Source organism: Vidua macroura, chromosome 1 (genome assembly GCF_024509145.1).
Source record: "Vidua macroura isolate BioBank_ID:100142 chromosome 1, ASM2450914v1, whole genome shotgun sequence".
Classification (NCBI taxonomy): domain Eukaryota; kingdom Metazoa; phylum Chordata; class Aves; order Passeriformes; family Viduidae; genus Vidua; species Vidua macroura.
Window position 1 is genome coordinate 140,355,098 of NC_071571.1, and position 22,651 is coordinate 140,377,748.

At 42.2% G+C, this 22,651-nt stretch overlaps 1 protein-coding gene across 4 annotated transcripts in view; it reads right to left on the reverse strand.

The window, feature by feature from the left end:
* SAMD12 (sterile alpha motif domain containing 12) overlaps positions 1–22,651 on the reverse strand; it is a 193,941-nt gene that overhangs the window by 15,139 nt on the left and 156,151 nt on the right. Inside the window, exons 5-6 of one of the 4 annotated variants that reach the window (XR_008440291.1) lie at positions 11,147–11,295; positions 2,370–7,869 (exon numbers count right to left, since the gene is read on the reverse strand). The exons of 2 other annotated variants lie outside the window; for them this stretch is intronic. Coding sequence is in view for 1 of the 2 variants with exons in the window: in XM_053996541.1 (XP_053852516.1) it covers positions 11,273–11,295 (23 nt within the window). In the remaining variant the exon portion in view is untranslated. Of the gene's footprint in view, positions 1–2,369; positions 11,296–22,651 lie in introns of those variants that run through there. One more of the 4 variants, XM_053996541.1, reaches the window with a different exon arrangement.

Genomic DNA, 22,651 nt, shown 5'->3' on the forward strand with positions numbered 1-22,651 from the left:
TGTGCATCCTTGCTGCTGTTTTAGCCTGTTGGTTCCATCACTGACATGGAGATGAGGTTAATCCATGTCTCCCTAAAAAAAAACCTGTAGCAATTTGTTCTCTGCTTTATCTCCTCCCAAGGCCAATGCCTTGGTGCCATTTCTTAAAAGGAAAACTCTTCTTTTTGACAGTGTGTTTCTCACATGCAATAAATTCAGTGTATTTCCCATGTGATGCTAATAACTGTAGAAGGCAAGAAATCGTGTCAGGTGCAGAAAAGCAAGAAGGCAATGACAAGGCAGCGACATGAATGAGACAAAGGAGTGCATAAAAGAGGAGCAGACCTCAGACATGCCAAGAGCAGGATGATGTGACACCTCACCTGTGAAAGTGTCACTGCACACACAGATCAGCACCAGGGGGCAGGGAGAGATGGGCATGGGAGAAGCAGGAACTGTGGAAGGCATCTTCTTGTCTCCCAGATAAGGTGTTTCTTTTGTACCACAGTGCCCAGCCTGTTCAAAACAATCTGATTGGTAACACAGTTTTCTTGGAAGACTTACAGTTCCTCTGTTGACTTTCAAGGTTTAACAGTGACAGGTAAATGCAGTTCCAGTTCTACAGTAAGGAGATGGGACACGAAGAGACAATGTGAGGGAACGTCAACAGTGGGACTGGGAATATCCTGTGTGTTTCTAGGGTTGGACTTCATTCTCTGGACTTTACTATGGACTCAAGATATGAGCTCACATCAGAAGGCTTTGCTCAAATGAGCACAGATCTGCTCAGCTAACACAATCTTAGTTCAAGAATACAATTTTTGGACAGGGACACGGCATTGAGCCCAAGGGTCTTAAGCTACAGCTTAAGGCATCATTCCAAGAAGCACAACTTGGGCCTGTAATCCCTGATAGATCCTCAGGGTAAGGTAAGTTTTGATGGTCCACAGGATGTACATGGGTATAACACAAGGTCATGCAAGTTTTATCAAGGACTGATTGTCACTGGAAGGGAAATGACCAGGAAAAATGAACTGTACAACTGGTTACTCCATTGACAGTTTCTGAGTAACAAACTGTGTGTAAAGAAACTGCAACCCCATCCCCAAGATTTGTAGCACTAAACCCGTACAAGCACAAATGGAAACACCTTGTCCACAGCTTCAACTAATATTTTCTCTGTCACCAGGGAGAAATATTTCATGATCATGACAGCTGCTGTTTCATTATAAAGCAGATCTGGTTTAGGTGGCATATTGTTTATAATGGAAATAATCCTAGTGTGCAGCACACAGAGTTATAATAATATGGCACCACTGTAAGCCCTAGGGAGACCCTGATGGTGAAAAGGGTATGTGACATAGCAACTTTGTCTTTACTTGTATTATTGTTCTAATTTCCCTCAGCCCAAGAAGTAACATGCACAGATCTGTTCAAAAACAGAGCTTTCCCTGCTACATATTCTTCTCGCTGACAAGGTTTATGGAGTAAAAAGCTTTTTAAAAATATAAACAGAATTTAGTGAATTGCAGTCCCATCATGAGATGCTAAAATAAAAAACATGATTTATGATTTTTTTTTAGATGACAAATTATCTTGATTTTGTCAGTTATAGTTTACACTGTATAATTTTGTTCTACTATTTTGTATTAATCCAGTGTTTTGTGTTTGACCGAAACATTTCATCAGTCTCTGCCTTAAAAATATGAGCATATTCAGAATTATGGTCGAAAAGAAAAAAAACACATATATGGAAGAGCATAATATCATGCTGGAATTTCATCATTTCAGCAATTTTGTGAAAGCCACCTAATCCATTGACTTTTAAATTGCTTGCATGCCATAAATACTGAGAACAAATGGGGTGAGTGGAATGGAAGTGAAATGCCTCACAGCATAAACAGTCTAGTACCTGCTTCTTTTGCAGCTTGGTCCCCTTAGAGGATGCTTCACTGCTGACAAGGGCATCCCCTAAGTCTTGAGAAATAAGGGCAGTGAAAGGAGAATTCTTCCTCACCATGTGCAGTGTCTGCTCGCTGTTGAACTGCACTAAAGCAAAATCAGAAGAGTTGGTCCAGATTCACACCCAAACCCTGCCCAGCAGAGCAGAGCCCTTTGCTCAGGTAACAGCTGTGATGTGCTGCATTTAGGCAACACCTGCACCCATGCAGCAAATCACTGCACAGACCCAGGGACCACGGCTGAGCAAGGCAACTTGCGGGTCGGCAAAAATCTCTGCCCACCTTCAGGTGCTGGAAACTACCTGAATGAGAATGCTCAGACTGTCAGGTGAGAGTTGTTGCTAGAAAAAACTCTGGGTTTTTTTCCCCTCCTGTTCATGACCTGGATCAAGCTTGACCTTATTTAAATCAAACAAAATACTTTTACTGTATAATAAAAATTCCATGTTTTAATACATTGCCATGCACAAATGAAGTCAAACAATGCAGAGTACAAAATTGTCAAATATACAAAATGATAAAGCAGATACCCAAAGCTTCCAGAGATCATGCCCAAAGATACCAAAAACTTGATATTAGTTTTAATTTTATTGTTTAAAAGAATTCCTCCCTCACGCCTGGGCTTTATTTTTTGTTGGTTTTTGAAAACAGAAGGAAGTAAAGACTGAATACAAAAGCTGTAAGGTGGAATTAAGTAATGGCCACTTTGTATACTAAAAATTAGTTTGTGTGATAAGTTCTGTTTTGGGAAAAAAGCACTGCTGTGCAGCTGAACACCTTGGATGCCTGGGGAAACGCAGCGCACATCAAACAAAAAGGCACACTTTTGTCTCATGCCACCTCATTTGGCTCCATCATTAAAAAGTTCAGCCATAGATACTGGGAATAACAGTGTGTCACTTTGTAAGCATTAGAGTGCTGGCATCTTCCTAGATTATCAACCAAGTTAACATTAAAAGGACATCACTGGCTTAGAGTATTTCCTTGGTGAATCTAAACCAGAACTGCGTCCAAAGGCAGCAGGACCAGACAAGATTTGCTGGCTTCAAGTGACTGTTTTGACCGTGGCCAAGGGCTTGCAGTCAGCCTTTCTGCATCCAGCCATCCTCTATCAGGTGACCAGATCTCCCAGGACCTCGATCCCAGCCTCCCTCTCACTCCCTGCAGCTCATGTCCATCATTGGCAGCCAATGTGGATACACCAGCACAGCCTGGTATCTGATTCTGTCCATGGGCTCCTTTTTGGGAAGCAGCTTTTGGAGACAACTCAGGTGCAACTGCAATTCCAGCTGCGTTCCTCAGGATCATGTTTAAACAACCTTTAATTCAACTCCCCAAAGCAGAGGACCCCAAATTTAGAGCCCCCTTTGCTGGTTTATGGTGTGCAGAGCCAGGCAGGCATTCCTCCCATCTTACCCAGACAGTGAAAAAGAAACAATAATTTCAAGGCAGGTCCAGGTAGCTGCAGTCCCTACAAGAAATTGAAAGCAAAGCCCAGCATGTCCCAAAGTACTCCCCTGCCACCTTCAGATTCTGTAATATCTGTGAGAAATTTAAAAATACGCATCTTAGCCTTGCCAAGCATCCCTGCAGCTTAGTGCAAAGCAAAGGAGTCTTCTCCTCAGAGGACATATCCTCTTTGGGGAAATGCCAGTCATTCCCATCACCAGGGAATTGTCCAGTCCTGCAAGGAAATGTGTCCTGCTGTGGTTGCAGGAGCCACTAATCACAGACAGAACCCTGTGCTCTGCCTGTGGTTAGCCCAGCATGGCTCCATTCCTCCCCTTGGCCAGTGGTGTTGGATTCAGGGCAGAAGGGTAAGATGTGAGTCTCATGCTGAGATGCTTTGCATAGGCTGGAAACTCCTGTCCCTCTGTGCTTTTTCTACTGTCACTTAGTCTCTTTCCCACATTTCTCAGAAGTGCAGAGAAGGAGCCTCTTACATACAAGGGAAGCAGACAAAGTGCTAAAAGGACTCCAAACATTTCTTTATCTGCTCTTGAGACCAAAGCCTGGCTCGGTAAGGAAAACTTCTGCCTAGATGTAAAGCTGGTCTCTCAATATTGGAAAAAATCCAACCAACTGAGCAAGTCCCCTAAGCATCTGATAGGACAATCTGAGGTTTTTTTTCCTTGCCTGCACAGCTTCTTATTGCTTACGTGCAGTTTTGCTGCAATACCAATCTCTCTGCTGTAAAAAAACCCTGTGTTTTGCTATTTAATTTGGTGACTCACAATATTAAAAAGATAAATTCAAGGCAAATGCTTAATCGAAGGAATGTGATTAGAGGTGTAACAACTACAGAGAATTTTTTTTTCTGATAAACTATTTAGATATATTTGGAATTAGCACCAGAAAGAAACTTTTAATTTCCTTCTTAGACTGAGCCTGGTCTGAGCCTGAGCTGTGATAATGCTGTCAGTCCTACTCTTATGGCAGAAGAAGATGTTACAGTCATGTGCCAGTTCAGCTTTGCCCCTGCCCAGCTGGCCCCAGCCATGCTGCCACAGAACACTCTCCTCCAGACCTGCAAGGTGTCTAATACCAATCTGCAGTAAGTATTGCTTTTATAGTTTCCCTTGTTTGTGTGAACTGTTTACTCTTTAGAGTGTACATCCCAGTTTGTGCTTTCCCCACTACTTGATGAAGCACATGGAAGATGACTCCAGTGGTTCACACTTGCCCTGTGCACATCAACAGTGGTTTTGTGAAATCTGAATCAGACACCAAGTACTCCTCTGCTTACTTCTGAAGTACAACATTCAAACCAGCCAATGGTAACAGGACCCAATCTGGCAAAAACCCACTGCTGGGAGCAGCTGTCATTTCTCTGGGTAATCCCACTGATGTAATTTCACTTCCAGGGCTTTATTAACCAGCTCCACTGGGGCTCCTCATGAGAGCAGAAGTTTGCTGTCTTTGAAGCAAGGAACCTGTGCACCGTGCTCAGCTGCACAGCGATACCATCGCCCTCTCCATCAGCACTGCAGCTTCTCTGCCAGTTGTTGCAGGCACGAAAATCTGTTTCTTGCCAGCAAGATGCTACCTCCTTAAGAGGCAAACCCACAGCTGTTATGCCTTGCTTTGACTACACATCCACGTGGCCCAATCATTTGCATGCAGTATTTTGTCCCAGGCTGCCATCAATGAAAGGCTACAGACTGTTGGTATGCCCAAGGGTTTTGTTGTCCTTTCTTGTCCAGTTCTCTTCCTTTAATTATGTGCAGCAGAACCTTACAACTGAGCAGACCTAGTGATGCTCATACCAAATGCACAGCTTTCCACAGAAGCTGTTTAAATCAATACCATTTTGTGGGAGAGAAAAAAAAAAGGATATAGATTGCCCTGCCTTCCTGTAATATTGGAAACTTCAGGATATTTTTAATTCAGAAGTTTACATCTGATGATCTAGTCTAATCCTTGCATAAGACATGCCTAATAACTTCATCCAGTAATTGCTGCACCGAGCCTGGATTTCAGTTTGAGGTAGAGCTTATTGACTTAGAAAAATACTCCGCATAATTTAAAGACTTTATGTGATGGAGAACATACCAGGTAATGGAGTAAGTTGTCTCCACTGGTAATCATCCTCCCTGTTGAGTATTTGCACTTAATTTCTAGCCTGAAATCAGTTTCCAACCAGCAGAGCACATCATTCCCTTTTCTTCTAAACAGAAGAGCTACCTGCCTTCAGACAGTACTTCTCTGCCTAGGTAGAAGATTGTGATTACAGATGGAGATCAAGTCACCTCTTCAAATTGCCTCTGATAAATTAATAGCTTGAGCTTCATTAGTTTGACACTATAATAAGACCTGTTTTTCTGCCCTTGAATGACACCGGGAACTATTGAAAATAATCTTCCCAAGTTGTCGATACCTTTTTTGAAAGACTGACAGTGACCAAACAAACTGGAATGGCATCATTACAGCCAGGTCCTACATCCCAGCTGGCAAGAGCATCTCTGGGGCTGATGCTGAACAGGTAATTTATGACATCTTCACAGCCACTGTATTATTGCAGACATACTCCCCAAGCTACTAAGTTGGACTTGCTGCCATTTCTCCTGGATTTTTCACTTTTTTGTCCTCCAGGTTATTCTCCACTACTGACCTGCTCAGATCATTATATACTGTGCCCCTGGTTTTGTCATCTCTGGCTGTTGCCAACAGTAATTTTCTCTTTCCCTGGGGGGTATACTGAAAATAGAGCAAACCTTGGGAGGAGCTCATCAGAAATAGTCTCAGTGAGGATAATTCATATTTACAGCTATTTTTTGTGATCAGCCTGTAATCCATTTTTAATCCATTAAATATGGGTGATATTGATTTTGCATTATGCTATTTTGTTCTTTATCAGAATCAAATGCTCTATAGGAGGCTAAGTATAGTATGCCAGCAGAGCTTATTTTCTCAACAATCCTTTGATATCACAAAAATAATGGGAAGTTTATTTGGCATGATACAGTTCTATAAAAATAATATGGAGGACTTTATCAATTTTTAATTGCTCCAATGATTATGCCATATCAACTTTTCCATGATTTTGCCTAAGACTGATAGGAAGCTAATGAGTCTATAGTTTTCTGTATCAAACCATTCATTCTTTTGAATTATTGTGGGTCTGGTGTCATTTGAAGCTTCCTTTATGCTTTCTGGTTCTGAGGAGTCCTAGGCAAAATTTTCCTTCACTTTTGGATTCAGTTAATGGTTCTACAAATTTAAAATTATGTTTGGATAGTCACTGCTTAATATTACCTGTAATTACTGATGGAGTAGGAGGAATTACATTTTAATGTGTAATCTAACTCCTTCCTTCCACTGCTTTCAAATACAAAACAAGACTATTTGTTTGGTTTCCAATGTAGTGTGAGCAATCTCTGTGCTGGGCCTGTCTAACATCACACTTAGCTTTGCTATGGCGGCATTTATTAGGATATATGTAAAGTCTTTGGTGTAACCAGCCCTAACCTATTTGCCACTGACTTTCCATACATTTTTGGCTTCCTTCATTAAGCATCTACTTTCCTTACTAGCAGATTTATCCTCATGAGCCTGCCTAATCACCCATACATTATCTTGGTGAATTTTTTTGCACTCCAGATTACTTTCCTAAATTTTCTATAGGAGGTTGCAGGTAATGCTGGTCATATTTTCCCCTCACCTATCAATTTTAATTATACCAAAGGACCTTCTCTTTTAAAATTAAAATCTTATTGACAGCCTATATATTCCAGGGTTAACTGCAGTCCTGCAGCAGGGCTGTTCAAGGAGACTCTGATGGCAGAGATGGTAACTGTTAAAGGGGACCAATGTGAAAGATGCAGGGTTTTACTTTGCTTTATTTTGAATAATGCAGATCTTTTGGCTTTGTGGCAGGTGGAGGGAGGTTCATTTTAGTGATCACAAAAAATGCCACCTCAATGCTGGCTCCTTGGCTGGCACTAATCAACACATCTCTGGAGCCTGCAATGGAGTAGTGCCAATGGAGGTCTGCCAAGGTCTGGCATGGGGTCTTCTGAAAATTCAGGGCAAACCTAGAATTTTGTCATTTTTAATGGTTTCATTTCCTCAATGACATTGCAGCTGCAGTTGAGTGACAACACTTACCCTAAGGAAGAGACAGGGAGGGGTGGACTCACTGGTAAAGCACTGCCATGCATCTGGACAAGCAAAACCAAAGAGCTCATGGAGCTTTTCCAAACTCCCCTCTCGGAAGGCTGCCTTTCCCTTAACAGAATAAATGGCAGGCACAGAAAGCCACCCAGATAAAAAGAATGAGGAACAAAACGGTGCAAAGGATGATCTCAGCTGCAGTGTGCTCTCTGGGATGAGCAATTCCTTCAGGTTTCTAGTGGAGGCCGTCTCCCGGTGTGAAGCACTCGGAATGGCTGAGCTCTGACAGGGATTCTTAGCAGGTCTGATGCTGAACCTGGACACAGAGAAACCAGGTGAGCGTGGCAGGAGGGCGAGGCTCCGGGCTCGGAGGAAGGCTGCAGGTCTGCACAGGAACAGGGTCCTGGTCACAACCCTGCCTTGTCTCAGAGATAATAACTGGTGATCAGTGTAACAGCAGCACAGCCTTTATGAATTTATCTATCTCCACAGGCTGATAATGGCTGCTTTATGAAAATAGCAATAGTCTTCCACTCTTTTGCAGCGAACTAATGGCTCTGAGCATATTTAAATTCACTTCCTTTGCCGGAATAACTTATTTGCTCCCTTTCATGTTGACTTGGTCTTTGGCACTCTCGACATAAATGATTTATTGACTAGAGATAAAGCATTCTTTCCCCTGAACTATTCCTGCGACCCAGGCAAAAGCGGATATGTCTGGTATTAATAAGGTGTTCAGCATAAAAAATGCAATAGACTTGATTGTCTGCACTCAACAGCCTTTCCGAGAACACAGTACCTGCCCCCATTCATAAGAACAAAGATCTCTCCCACATGTTTATTTATATTAAAAAGTTTTCAGAAGAATATGCTGGGATCCAGATAGTTGTTCAGGAGATGTAGAACAATTTCATAAATATCCCTGAGGAAGCATGGCCTACTTTGGGAGAAAAACAGTGATTAAAAAAATCCAAACACAATGAATAGTTAAATACAAGCCAAAAAGTACAGTTATTTCCTTATGGCTCTGGCAGACAGTTACACATGTGAAAGTGTCACGGGGCTTGGGGGAGCTATGCTTGCAGTTATCCACATGCATAGGCTGGCTGCAGGATGGAGACCTACACCAGCTTCAAGGGAGGTTTGTCCAATAGGCACCTACAGCAGACGTCTCTCCAAGTCTGGCTACTCAAGGGCTGGACTTGATTTTCACATTTCTCAGGGCCTATAACACTGCTTTTCTAGGTCACCATAGCTAAAATCCTGGGAAGCTTTTAAAACAAACTGTTTTAACAGGATAAGTGCACACATCTAAATTCATGCCCATATACTGGAAGATGTTCAAAACTAACATTAATACAAAAAAAGCTTCTAGTGGCTCTCTGCCGAACGCAACTTCTTCTCATACACCCTTTTAAGATAACACTCTCTGATAAACTCTTCTTTTATCATTCAAATTATTCTGGATTTTTTTCACTGGGTAGTAAAATAAGAAAACTCCTACTGTAGAAGTATAGCATTCTCTTTTTAATTTAACATATCAATCAAAGTATTTTGTTTTTAATTGCTTTACCAACATGAAATTGATGTCAGTTGTCAGAGTGCATTTTTAAAACCTGTAGCAGAAAGAGCTGTAAAATTTGCTGAAGCTTACAGTGGACCTGTGCCATGCACATGGCCGGCTCTATTGGTATCAGATTCCAACCTGCAACCCTATGAAAAGCTCTAAAAAGTGCAAATGTTGCAATTGGCAAAGATCCTTATGTTTTAAGGAGAATTTTTACACCTATTAATTTGAAATTAGGGACTAGGATTTTCAGTAAGAGAATGTAGAAGCTTATTACTCTGTAATTCTTGGGAGCTCCATTTGAGAATCCATGGAAAGACTCAAACTATTAAAAATCATTAACAACTTCTGAAAATCTTTGTCACTAGTAAAAATATTTTGCGTTTGCACTGAGTACTATAGAAGTATCCACTATGCTGAATCTGAGATGGGTGGAGAGCTGAAACCTAAGCCCATAACCATCTGAAAGAAAAACTAAACCCTGAAGATAATTATCTGTTTGTTGTACAGGCAACCCTCAGTGGTTGACCTTTCTTTCTCTAGCAATGAACTGCACAATAATTTTTAAGAATTATAACACAGGAGCTTCCTCCAGAAAGGTGCCCATGACTTATTCTAACTGCACATTCTCTCCATCACTGCATCTTCATACAGCCTTGTCTCACCCAGAGTTTGGAATAAATGCTAACAGCAACTCTACTCAGGCTGGAGAGAGTGAGAGTCTTTAAGTACACAAAATTTTAAAGAAAGAAGGAACAAAGAGGTAAGCCCCCTCATTATGTTGATGACATCAGTTCATTATAAAGAGTGTGCCGAGAAGGTCCTGATGTAAGGGACACACTAATTCCACTGAGTCCCCATGGAAGAAACAGTACCACAGCCAGCTGTGATACAACCAGTGATGAGGTCAGCCATTCAAAGACTGAACAAAAAACAACGTTCAGATTGAATGCAACAGTCATGAGCCTGCTACAGTATATTGAAAGGCTTATTGGAACCATTTGCTTATTCCCAGTTCCTACCAAAATACTGTTTTGAGTAGAAAGTGGAAAAAGTTAATGAAGAAATCTACCCTCTCCAAAGGGAGTGTCTTGCTCCTTCGAAGTATAGTCTTACACTTTACCTTTTTAGAGAGTTTGGTTTGGACTACAATTTCCCAGCCCTGCCCAAAACATAAGTGGTGGCCAGCATAAAGAACCTGAATTCTTCCAGTTTATTCTGGTTTTATTGCAGACCAAATCCAGGGTCACATACATGTCTGAGAAAGGCTCTCTCCCTTGCCTCTCCCTCGCTGAGTTAGAAAACACACTGGCACACCAGAAACAGGACCCTTTGATATTTGGTGGGTGAAAGGGAGAGCAGACACAGTATCCTACAGCTCATTCAAACTACCCTATTCTTGGCTACCTCTGTGACAGCCATTAGCTCTAAGTCTTGATAAAAGAAGTCACATCTCTGCCACGAGCAAATCTATCTACACAACCTACTGTGAATCAGTGAAGGGATGCTAGTACTGGGCTTCAGTTTGGATGCAGTCTCAGCACAAACACTGAAACATATCCTCAGTATTTTAAAAAAGGACCATTATATATATATGGACTGTGCTAGTTCTGTGAGAAAAGCACATATGAAGTGCTGATATTGTTTAACAGAATACCATTAGACTGCAAAACTAACACATACAAGACGTTTACATTCCTATCGGGATGTAATATTGTGAACATATCCACTGAGATTGGAGAATTGTTGTAAGTTTTTCCTAAAACATCATGCCATCTGCATACATAATAAAAGAATCTAGTAGTTGCCATGCTAAAACAGGACTTCTAGTGAAGGGCATAGACAGTCCCCTAAAGGGAACTCAGAAGTTATGCACAGTGATGAAGACTGGAAGAAGTTTTCCAGCTAAAGGTCTGTCAGTGACCATTTTCAACAAATTAGATATTTTGGATATTTTGCACCACATATTTACTCCATAGCAAACCAGGTCTCCCCAGAATGTATCAGCTGAATGGGCTGATTTTACTTCAAGTTTGTCTTCAATCCTCCATGGTCATCTTCTGGCAGCGCCATTTATTGTGGTTTTTTTCATGAAGGAAAATTCACTTTCATATCAAGTGGCAGGACAGCAGCTTTTAGAGGCTGGAAATGTTTACGGAGAGCTCTCTGCTGGGGCTGTGAGAAACAAAATAGAAATCCAAAACCAGACTGTGAGTATAGGACAGAGCAAAGAAATTATCATGCATTTCAACTAAAATGAAAAAAGTCAGGTTTGAGCTTATTAAATGTACTCCTAGAATATATATTGTGACCCTAGAACTTCTTTTAATCAACTTTACTCACCAACCAAAAAAACTCTTAATCCATTCCTTAGATAAATATAAAGTGCAGACTAGCAATCATTTGCATGATTTAACAAATCCTACTTGAATTTTATTGCCTCATGTGAAGGCACTGCTTATTCTTCCTGTAGTCTGAGTCCCAGAGAGCAGGGCTCTTCTGTTTGGTTGGATTTGCATTAACTATTGAAGGCTTAATAGCCAAAAGCTGGAAAGGCTCTGCCAAATGCCCAAGTAGTATTTGATGTTCCTGCATCCTTTCTGCTGGCTAAAATGGTAAGAACTGGCCACTGGTGCATAGAAAACAGCTCTCCCATATCATTCCCCCCTTCAGACCCCATAAGATAATGAGGAGGTTGCAGAGTTTCTCTTTCCCCTGCTAAGCAGTACAGCATGCTCAGTGTTGGTGGCTGCTATTCCCTGCCTGAAAGCCCTCGCAGAGGTGTCCAGCCATCACACCATAAAGGAAGAGAATGTGGAGGCTACTTGTATCTTCTCCTCCCCTTCACCCAAACTTTTCTTTGAGAAGCACAGCAAAAGGTCAAGAGGCAATGGACACAAGAAGTAACAAGAGATATTCCAGAGATATTCCAGATGCAAGGAAAAAAAAGTCTTCCGAGTGAGGGTGGTTACCTTTTGGACCAAGTTGCCTGACCAGGCTGTGGGACCTCCACCTACACAGATATCTGCAGCTCAACCAGATGAGTCCCCACACAACTTGATGTGGCCCTGCTTTGACCACAGTTTACTGGAACCATCTCCTGAAGCCTCTTCCAACCGAAATATTTTTAAGCTTGTACATTTTCTGAAGGGGATTTGTGCTCCTTGTTCTGCCTTTCTGAAAAGGAGATGAGTGCCTGTGCAGAACTGCTCCTGCTGAAGCACATTCAGTTGTTAATTCAGTGTGTAGCACATAAATGCTTGTAAACCCATCACAGGCTCAAGCTTCTGGGGCCAAGGAGCCATGCAGAGACAAGTTCACCATATTATTTCATGGAATCATAGAATCATTTCGGTTGAAAAAGACCTTTATGATCATTGAGTCAAAGTGTTAACCCAGCACTGCCAAGGCCACCACAAAAATGTTTTGGGATGCAGCTTTGCTCATCACACAGCCCTCACCCATCACCCGTTTTACAGACCAGATCTCTGAGCACGGCAGTGCTGGGATGGGACCCATCAGAATGGGCTTTGCACCCTTTCCAGCTGACATCCTGCTTATTTCATGAATGCATGCATCTATATGTGTGGGATTGTTGGGGTTTTGGGGCCAGATTCCTAACTGTGAAGGTAACAGGACACTGATGCTGCCAAGGCAGCATTCACATCAGCTGAAACTCAGGCTGGCAGTGGATTCCCGCTTCTCACGCCTCCAAAATCATTCCTGGTAGGCTCCTCTCTGTGGGGTGTGGGCTGACTGGCTCTGCCAAGCTGTCACTTTGCCCATATTTGTCTCTACCAACCCCAAGCTCTTGTAGCAATGGACATGAAGGTCTGATTGAGCAGAGAAAGGATGGGATGATAAATCAGTAGGTATTGCACAAGACTAAAAGAACCACCCACTCCCTGCCATGAGGACGTGACCCCTGAGTGTAAATATGCCCTATGAAATAGAGAAACAGTAAAAAAGTAGTTTCCTTAATTATTTCCTTCCTTATGTGGGCATATTTACCTGATTACAGTGCTACTCTTGATTTCTGTTTTTATAGCGGCTTTGCTTTTATCCTCCAGGTTCTCTAGGGCAATGTTCCCAACTCTACCTACTGTCATCTACTACATGAGATGCCCACATCAGTAATGGCCTGAGAAAGATGCACATTTCGGACCCAGCAACTGGTTTCACACCATGGAAGAACATACAGGAAGATTCTGAGCCTTCAGCTGGTCTAGAGAGATAACTGACTGTATCCCCCAAGACAGAAAAGAAAGCAATGGTGACATAAGCAATTTTAAAGACAAAGGGCAAATCTATGGGGAAGTTTTAAAATTGGAGAGCAGCAAACAGGTACTTAATCTCAAAAGTATTTGATTTCAGGTAAATTAGAGGATGTCTCCCATCTGTGTAGCATCAGAGGAGACAAGCCTGTCTCACAAAGGCCTGTCTTTCTTTGAGCTCATCTGATGCAAAGAAGGGAAAATTTCAAAAGCTCTCCCAAGCAATGGAAAATACCTTGCTCAACCACGGAGCTGGAGGACTAAAATAAAATGGGCAAACTGCCTAATTATATCAGGTCAGGCCTCAGGACTGCACTCATGCTGAAATTCCCCAATCATCCCCATTGTCTCAGTCATTAGCTTGTACTTGTACTTAAGTTTGAAATGAGCCAGCTGGCCCTTCAGACAGAAACCCATGAATGAGGAGAAATGGAACTGATCCCAACCTGAGCTCCATCCACACCACAGAGGGAGCACAACCACATTGAGTTATGCAGAGAGTCTGGATACAAGCGGCGACACTGAGCAAGCAGACAGTAGTGGTTCTGTCAAGCTCTGAATTTAGAGCAAGCAAATTCAGGTTTTAGTGGTCATCTAGGCTGTTTCTTCTCACTTTGTTTTTTGAGGACAGGGTTTTAGAAGCACCTATTCTTCCTCATTACCTGCGTCATTTTTTGTGCCTAGCTGGAGGCTCCTCTGAGGACCCTGGGTTTATAACAGTACATATCCAATGTTTACTGAAAGTAAAGATCTTTATAAAAGGTATCACAAATGAGCAGTTGCTTTTGAAAACCCTGCCTGAGACAGTAAACTCTGAAAACAAAGACAGTCCTTTGCAGGGAGTGTCTATGCTTACCACCACAACAGTGAACAGATCTAATCTCACATGACATTTTCAAGAAGCTGATGTAGGAAAACAACTATCATTTCAAAGCCAGAGATGTATTTCAGTTTTTGAGTATCTGTGCTGTGTGAGTTTTGTCTGAGAAAGGGACATATTGTAGATTAATTTTAAACACATGTTAATTAAACTCAATCTAGAGGTATTACCTATTTGCCACATTTCCATAATTGAGGGATTCTAATAAAGAAAACAAGCATCTATTATCTTTGCTAGGTTTACTCTCCTGGAACTAATTTTATACTATATTTCTAAAGTCAGCACATTTCAAACACAGGATTATAATGAAAAATATCTATTTCCAAACTTCCTTCTACCATCTATTCCTTGGAGTCTGTGAAAAACTGCATTCAGCTTCATTTAGAAATATCTTTTCTGTGTTAGAAAGGACATAGGTATCTCACTTCACATGTCTCATGTCACTTGAGACATTTTAATAAGCTGTACATTACTGCTGACTTGTTGCATCTTGCTATTAACTAATCAGAATTCATATAACTGTAGAATGATTGGGGTTGGGAGGGACCTTGAAGATCATCTAGTTCCATTCCCCTGCCATGGACAGGGAACCTTCCACTAGACCAGGTTACTCAGAACCCCACCCAGCCTGATCTTGGACACTGCTGTGGATGGGGCATCCACAGCTTCTCTGGGCAACCTGGACCCCTCACAGGGCCTCACCACCCTCACAGTACAGAACATCTTCCTAAAACCTTATCTAAACCTGCTCTTTTCAGTTTAAGGCTCCTTGTCCTGTCACACCATTGTGGAAAGTCTCTAGCCTCACTGTAGCCCCCTTTAAGGTAATGGAAGGTGCTATAAGGTCTCCCTGGAGCCTCTTCTCTTCCAGGCTGAACAGCCCCAACTCAGCCTACCTTCATGGGAAGGTGTTTTGCCCTATGATCAGTTTAGTGATTCTGGACTCCTCTGAACTCATTCCAACAGGTCCATGTCCTTCTTTTACTGGGGACTCCGGAGCTGGACACAGTACACCAGATGGTGTGTGTGTCCAGCTCTGGGGCCCCCAACAGATACCGTTACCATTGAAGAGTTTTGGACACTGATAAAAGAAAATGCCTGGCAGCCCACTCATAGATTTACCCTTTTCTTTATTGTGCATTGAATTATTATTAACACTGAGGTGTGAGAGAATGAGATGTCTCTGTAAGGCTCATGGAAGTTCAAGTCTCAAGTAAAATGAAAATACCACCTTGGGGAGCTGCTGATACCAGTCAGTCACCATGGTGGAAGGAGAATTAGCAGGGGCTGGGAAGTGCTGCCATGGGGCAGCCTTGGCAGGGACAGGAACCATTAACCCCTGTACTTTACCAATGAAGTTGTACCTGCATTTGGTTTCACTCTATCACAAAGCCACGCCATTCCTGCTCTGGGTGGAGAACAGCAGGTTCTTTTAACCTGCAGGTAAACACAGCTAGTGCTGCACATCCTCATTACATAACAGGTCTCTGGTAACCAGAGTCAACAATGCCAGAGATGTAAGGTTACCTCAAACAATCGCATGTGTGGAGCCAGCAGCGAGTGGGTGGCAAAGCACTGCCCCCAGCCCCTCCATCCACCCACTGACCCCTCCTCTCACCCCAGCAGCTCCAGCTCACCAGGCTGCAAGTCAAGCCTCAGGGCTGCAGAGACAGTGCCACAGCCCAGCAGCCTGTGTTAAACAGTGGCACATTAATCTAGGGACTGAATGCAACACCCAGCAGCTGAGAGAATACAGACATGTGGATGCTTTTTGATAAAACTGCCAATTTTTAGGAAGGAAGTCTCTTCTCACTTTGTATTTTTAATTTGGTTGCCAAGTAAGAAACCAAGATTTTGATTTTGGAATGCCTTTGACAGAAAAAGTGGGTCTGTGAACACAACACCTAGAGCATCCAACACAGTAATCCTAATCCTAAGCGTTTGATATACTTTAATGAGTCCATGCAAAATAACTGTAAAAGCCAAAAATACGTAGAATCAAATGTTATCTTCCCTTCACACATACTTTTTTAGGGGACAGTTAGGACATATTTGTCATTAATTATAAAACCCAACCATGCAACAATATTTTTTGTTGAAATGATCAGGGACATTGATGTATCATCACAAGACTCCAAGAGCAGAGTCCCTAAAACAAACAGCAGCTGACATATTAATTGCTATTTCTGCTAGGATAAATTCAAGGTTTCTTTTTCTTCTTCTGGACAACTTGCTCCCATAAGCAGGTACTCTTAATCCTCCTGGATAGAGCTTTAATATCTGTTGATACCATCACCATAAATACACTCCTGAATAAATATTCCCACATGAGATCTAGGGAAGAGAATGACATTACAAGCAATAAACTCCTTGGTGTTATTTATGTATTGCTACACTGCTCATTGATGTCCCAGGCCCAGACAAGGGCTTGGAGGGGGCAGCTGCAACACAGCTTGGGACAGCCTGCTCAGGCACAGCGAGTACATGGGTGTGTGGGATCCTGGCTCACTCCCAGATGTGCTGTCCAGATGAATGGCACATCTCATCTCAAGGAAGGCTTCAGCGTGCCTTTCAAAGCAGTTTAGACAGGATGCTTGGAGTTTTAAGACAGATGATGACCATTCAACAAGGTCAGGCAAATCCCATTCTCTGTGTTCTGTCTCAAGAGATAACTCCCTTCTTGCCTGTGATGCTGGGCTCCCCAGCCTGCATCAGGCAATTCTGAGAATGAAACATTTCTGGGAGAATGGATGTTGTGGCAGATGCTCTCAGCAGGTAACTTTCTGAAAAGACAATTAGTCAGAGGTTATTGCAGCTGCTCTGTGGAACACAGTTGGTTCACACAGAATGGGCTGAAAATGTAGTTGTCCAAAATGTGTTTTGCTAAGCTATTCAAAGCTATCAAATAGTCAGATTAGCCAAGAGTCTTTTCATGAGTCACACACAACCCCAGCTTCCTTACCAAAGCAAATCTCTCAGCAACTTTACTAGGTTAAACAAAATGAGGACACATTGATTCTGTGTACAGATGATTTATGCAGGAATTTTGGTTCTTTGCCCTTGCCCTTTCTTTCAAAAATCAGAGTTCTTGGTGGACAACTCTCTAAAGCGCTTGAGCTCACACCCTAGCCTTGTTTTGAAAAATATCTTAAAAGACTTTTACATCTTCTTAACTTGATTTTACAGTGTAATCTGAAAACCTCAGGACAAAAATCTGTCCCAAGAAATTATGTCCTTTCTATGCCTGTGCCTAACCAGCTTGTAAAAACTTCCCAAGCTTAGAAGTTTGGTTCAAAAATCAGGAAAAATCCTAGGAGAGATTCTTTCTTCTTTCAAAGTGGTTCATTCATCTCAACTCAAGATGCTTCATACACCCCACCACCCACCTGCTGCTGCAAACATTCAAAGAAAACAGAAAAACACTTGCATTCAACAGATTATGATGATGTCCTCAAATTAACAAGCAGTTAAAATATTTTGAAAAATTATATGCAACTGCTTCCTTAATGCTTATAGGTTCTTTCAAAAAAATCTCTTGATCTACTGCACACCTACCTATCACTGTGAACAGTGAACTGGCTGTCCTGAAGCGTTCTGCTCAAGAAACGCAATTTGTAGCAAGCAAAGATTTAAAGGAATGTGATGCTAAGGAGTCCAATAGTCTTATCTGGTGCTGTCTGAAACTGAAAATGCATATGAGATTGCTGACTTTATGCCTTATCATGCATCTCTCTCACTGCCTGGCTTTAATCAGCTCTTGGTCTCCCAAGTTCTTCTGGGGTGCTCTGCAGGAAGTGAAAAAGGCTGTCACAGATGAATGGCATTCCCCATGCTGTGGCTCTGCACAGCTATTTGCACTGCATTGTGAGCCTCTGCATATCTATTGCTTTCACCTCGAGAGACTGGGTTTTAAAATGAAGCTCCAGGAACTGCACAAACTGAGTGAACTCAAAGAAGACATAGCCTTTAGTGGTATCTTCAGCATGCACGTAAGGTGCTTAACCACACAGTCCCCAGTGGTTTGGTGGCTGCTCTGATCACCAGCTGGAACCTCTATTTGCCTTTGTTCTGCAGATTCTGCAGCACACTTTCAAGCCTACCCTGCTCAGATGCATGCAGCAGCATTTGGAAATCATTCTTTGCATTATCAGCTCTGTGCATTATATCATCCTATTACTTGCTTTAGGATTCTCGGTGAAATATACTTTAAGAAACACAGTCAGATGAAACTAAAGATTTCACTGGAAAAATGGAAACATTATAGCAAAAGGGTTTGGAAACTCTCTGAAGCTACAACTCCCTCGCTGGTTATGCAGAGCTTATGCAGGATTAATAGGTGGAACAAACTATCCACCTTTAGGGAGATATTCACTGTGAGATTCCCTGAAATGAAAATTTTCATTCTGTGATTAACCAAGCAAAAAGGGAAATTATACCTACTAAAACCACCAAAGGACTGCACACATGCACACACACATTCACCACACAACAAAACAAAAATGCATCATGAAACCTACAAAACCAGTCCCCACCCCTTAGTTAGCTGAACAAGTACATTTGTTTAGCTTTTTTGCAGGAATTAATCAATATATACCCTTTACCTGTATTACCACATTGTGTTATCACTGTTTTCTCCAGGACCCTTGCACTCAGACCCTTGCTCTGAGCACCAAACAGACAGAATGCAGATAAAGAACATTTTGGTACCATTTGGTACTTGCTTTATTCTTGCAGTCAGGATGTGCCCCACCACCTCATTTAATGCACAATGTCCAACCTCCATCTAGAAAATCATTATTGCTATTCCTATGGACATAGCGTCTAAACATGTCACCAAAAAAGGCCTGAATTTCAAAATACCTCAGTGAGAAGACATGGCCTTATTTTACAGTTCCTAGTTAAGTACAAAGAGAGTTACAAGGCTGCACTGGTGCTGTCTGTCCAGTTCCTGTCTCCAGCAACAAGTGCTTCAGGCTGTCAGAGCCATATGGGGCTCCTGAGGAAAGGAGGTTTGAGGAAGCTTCTGGAATACATACAACAGAATGCCAATGATGCCTTCTCCTAATCTGGCCCAAAGTCTGATTTTATCTCAAAACTGTACTTTACTGATTGTCATCTGAAAGTGAAGTTGCTGGACCATCAATGTTAACAATTCATCATGGCCCTCCACAACCACTGGCCTGTACAGGAAAAAAGCAGCTGCTATTTTAGCCTCATCAATCTGATTGTGACCAAGTCTTCCCAGGCATCCTCAGAAAGGTCTACACAACAATTAGCATGTTGCATATGCCACTACTGTTTTAAAAATAAAATCAAATAGAAGGCACTCCTTCTATTCAAACAGAAGGTCTCCTTCTCCCAGCTGCAGGATCAAGCTCAGGGAGAGCTGCAGAGAGGGCAGGTCCTACCCAAGGCAGGGATCCTCTTCTACCCCACGACTGATGCTGTGTCAAGGCAGCAGAGTGGGCTCTCCCTCTGCACATCAGGCTCCATGTCTCTGTGTAAACAGCTGGAAAGTGAACTACAGTGATCAAAATGAGTTACCATATTTGAAGAGTCCCCATGGTGTTTACTAAGACTGTATCTGGATGCATTCCCAAAGGAGATCCTAAATACTAGTAATGCTTCTGCCTTGGCAGAAGGGCTTGATAAACAAAGGATGGGCAGTTTGCATCAAAGAAGTTCTTAAGTCATGCATGAAGTCTAAGTAAATTATGTGCGCTGTACTGACCACAGAGCCAAGCAAAGAAGTCAGTCATGGAAACCTGACATGTATAAAACAAAGCAAGCCAGTGTTCAGAATGCATGAGCTATTCAGTCATTCATGGTTTTGGGAAGTCCCTGTTCAGCACAGGGATTCTTTGACTGGCTGCAAGTTGTGCTTTACTCTGATTTGCCCGTTTCCTATAATTTTAATTTGGAGGCTATCCAAAGCACCTGCATATTCTTCTGTCTCTTTGAATCCTGCACATGTTCCTGAAAAGATGATTGCACAGAAATGTATACAAATGGTGACAGACCACACCATATGCTGTGGAGATGATGCTGTGTGTGGTTGTTGCCTTCCCAAGAAAAATGCAGTGTAATCTCTCCCTCTGCCAACAAAGTGGTATCAACCATGTCCTGTGGGACAGTCTGCAGGACCTGTTGGAATTCTGCACATTGCCTTGTCTGCCTTCCCAAGGAAGCCCAGGCCCAGGAAGATGATCACTCCCCATCCTCACCCTCATGTGCCACCATCACTCGCCAGGCTGGGCATCCAGCACCCAGGGCTGGGACACGTTCTCAGGTGCTGTAGCAGAGCATACCCAGTGTAAATCAAGGATGGGACCAATGTACTTGGTGGTAGAAAATAATTCAATACCAGGTAGAAATTGACCTTTAGAAGTCAGACAGAAGGGCACTGCTACACTTTAAAGATAAGGGTTTGGGGCTAAATATCATACCAGGAAAAATACTTTCATTCATCATTCAGATTCTTTGCTTGTAGAACGTAACAGTATGCACTGATGGATGCAAGAAAGTGAAATATGCAGCAGAGCAGCATCTCAGTGGTTAAGGCAAAGGCCTTATCTGCCATATCACAGATCACTAGACTTCCCTTTGCTGTCTAGTTAAATAAACACGTAATTGCTCTGCACAAACTGGAACAGCATAAAAAAAATACATACAGCGTATCTCTCTCCCACATGGAAGCTTGTCTTTAAGGTTAGAGATGTAAATAAATAAAGCTTGTGTGGATTTCTGAGATGATTCACTTTAACTTCTGCAGATAGTCTGATTAAAGCCAGCTGGGTATTTCCACGCATAATTGCAGACTGGAACCCCAGATAAATACAAAACACAGACAGGAGTGGGATGGGAGAGTCCATCCCTGCCTGTGCTGAGCTATGCAAAGCAATTTGCTGTGCAGAGCACTAGCTCACTTGGCTCTGAAATTGGTGTGGTGGCTGAACAAATGCATTCCACCTGTCCTAGGCAACCAGCCTACACTGTTATCTGGGCTTCTTCCAGAAGCACTGGAGAAAGACAGGGCCCTTCGAAGAGTGACCCACCTACCTACTTGTCATATTGGATAAACGATTCCTTGGCAGCTCCTCTCTTCTCTGATTACCAAGAAAGCTGAATGATGAGCTCAGAGTAGTTATCCACCAATTAAATGGCAAACAAGAGGTGACAGGAATTGCAACTTCATGCCTAATTTGATTGTTACAATTTCCAATTAGCATGTGAAGTGTAGGTACCACAATGTTCAGGATTAGCACGTTTACATTTCTACTGATACCAAGAATGATATAGATTCCGGTGAGGGATAAGAGGCCTAAATTCCTTTGAGGCCTTGGATATTGGAATTTGACAAGGAAATTACACACCAAATAATCTTCTTAAAAATTCAGACACATAACTGAGATAATGAGATGTTTCCTGCAAAAAATCCACAAAGTACTAAAGTTTTGTAGAGGAATTATTTACTAAGCATTATTGGTGTCATTTTGCAGCCAGATTAATTTATTGTGCCTATGCTGCCAAATTGTTTAGATTTGCCACTGATTTAATTTCCGCTTGGAATATATGAACAACTGAAAAGAAATTCACATAGGTAAATAAAATTTGAGTAAACAAAAATAGTGGTTTGTTTGTTATTAAACACCTTTCATATTTTAGCTGTGGTAGGAAATTAGGTTGGTAAGCACTTGTAACTGCAAAAGTTCTACCATTTTATCTCAGGCCAAACAGTATATCACAGTTCATGTGCAGACAAACTTTCATGCCTCAAAACTCAGGGAAAAATATGTAATGGGCTGTGGTAGTTCTCTCTCAGTGCCAGAACAGTAAGCATCCCAATTAAATTTTTGCTTCAAGGAAGGAAGAAAGGAAGGAAGGATTTCTGCCACTGGAGCATAAAACAGATTTTGGCTAGAAAGAAGATGGACAAGATATTAAAAAACCCCCAAGTAATTTGCACACCAAAGTGCCATTAAAGTCAACAAGACTTTGATTTCCAAGTTACTTGTGAAAATTTTCTCTGATGATGCCTACAAGTCTTTCAATATTTATCTTAAACAAGTGCTGACACATCATTCAAATGCAGATCCAGGATAGCAACAAGTTTTGGTAACCCCTCAAGACAATTCTAAAGCCTCACCCACAAGAGACACAAAACTTCTGGCATGTCCATATGTCTGGAATTTTCAGTCTGCATCATGCATTTGTCTGTTTAGGGTAATTAAGGGCATGCCTCTGTGAACACAGGACTGCAAGGGAACGGGCGTCTGGATGTGCAGCAGAACAGATGCTCTGCTGTGCCCGCCCGCGCGCCCTCGCCCCGTGGCAAACACAGGGCAGCGCCGTGCACTGCCAGTGGAGAGGAGCAAGC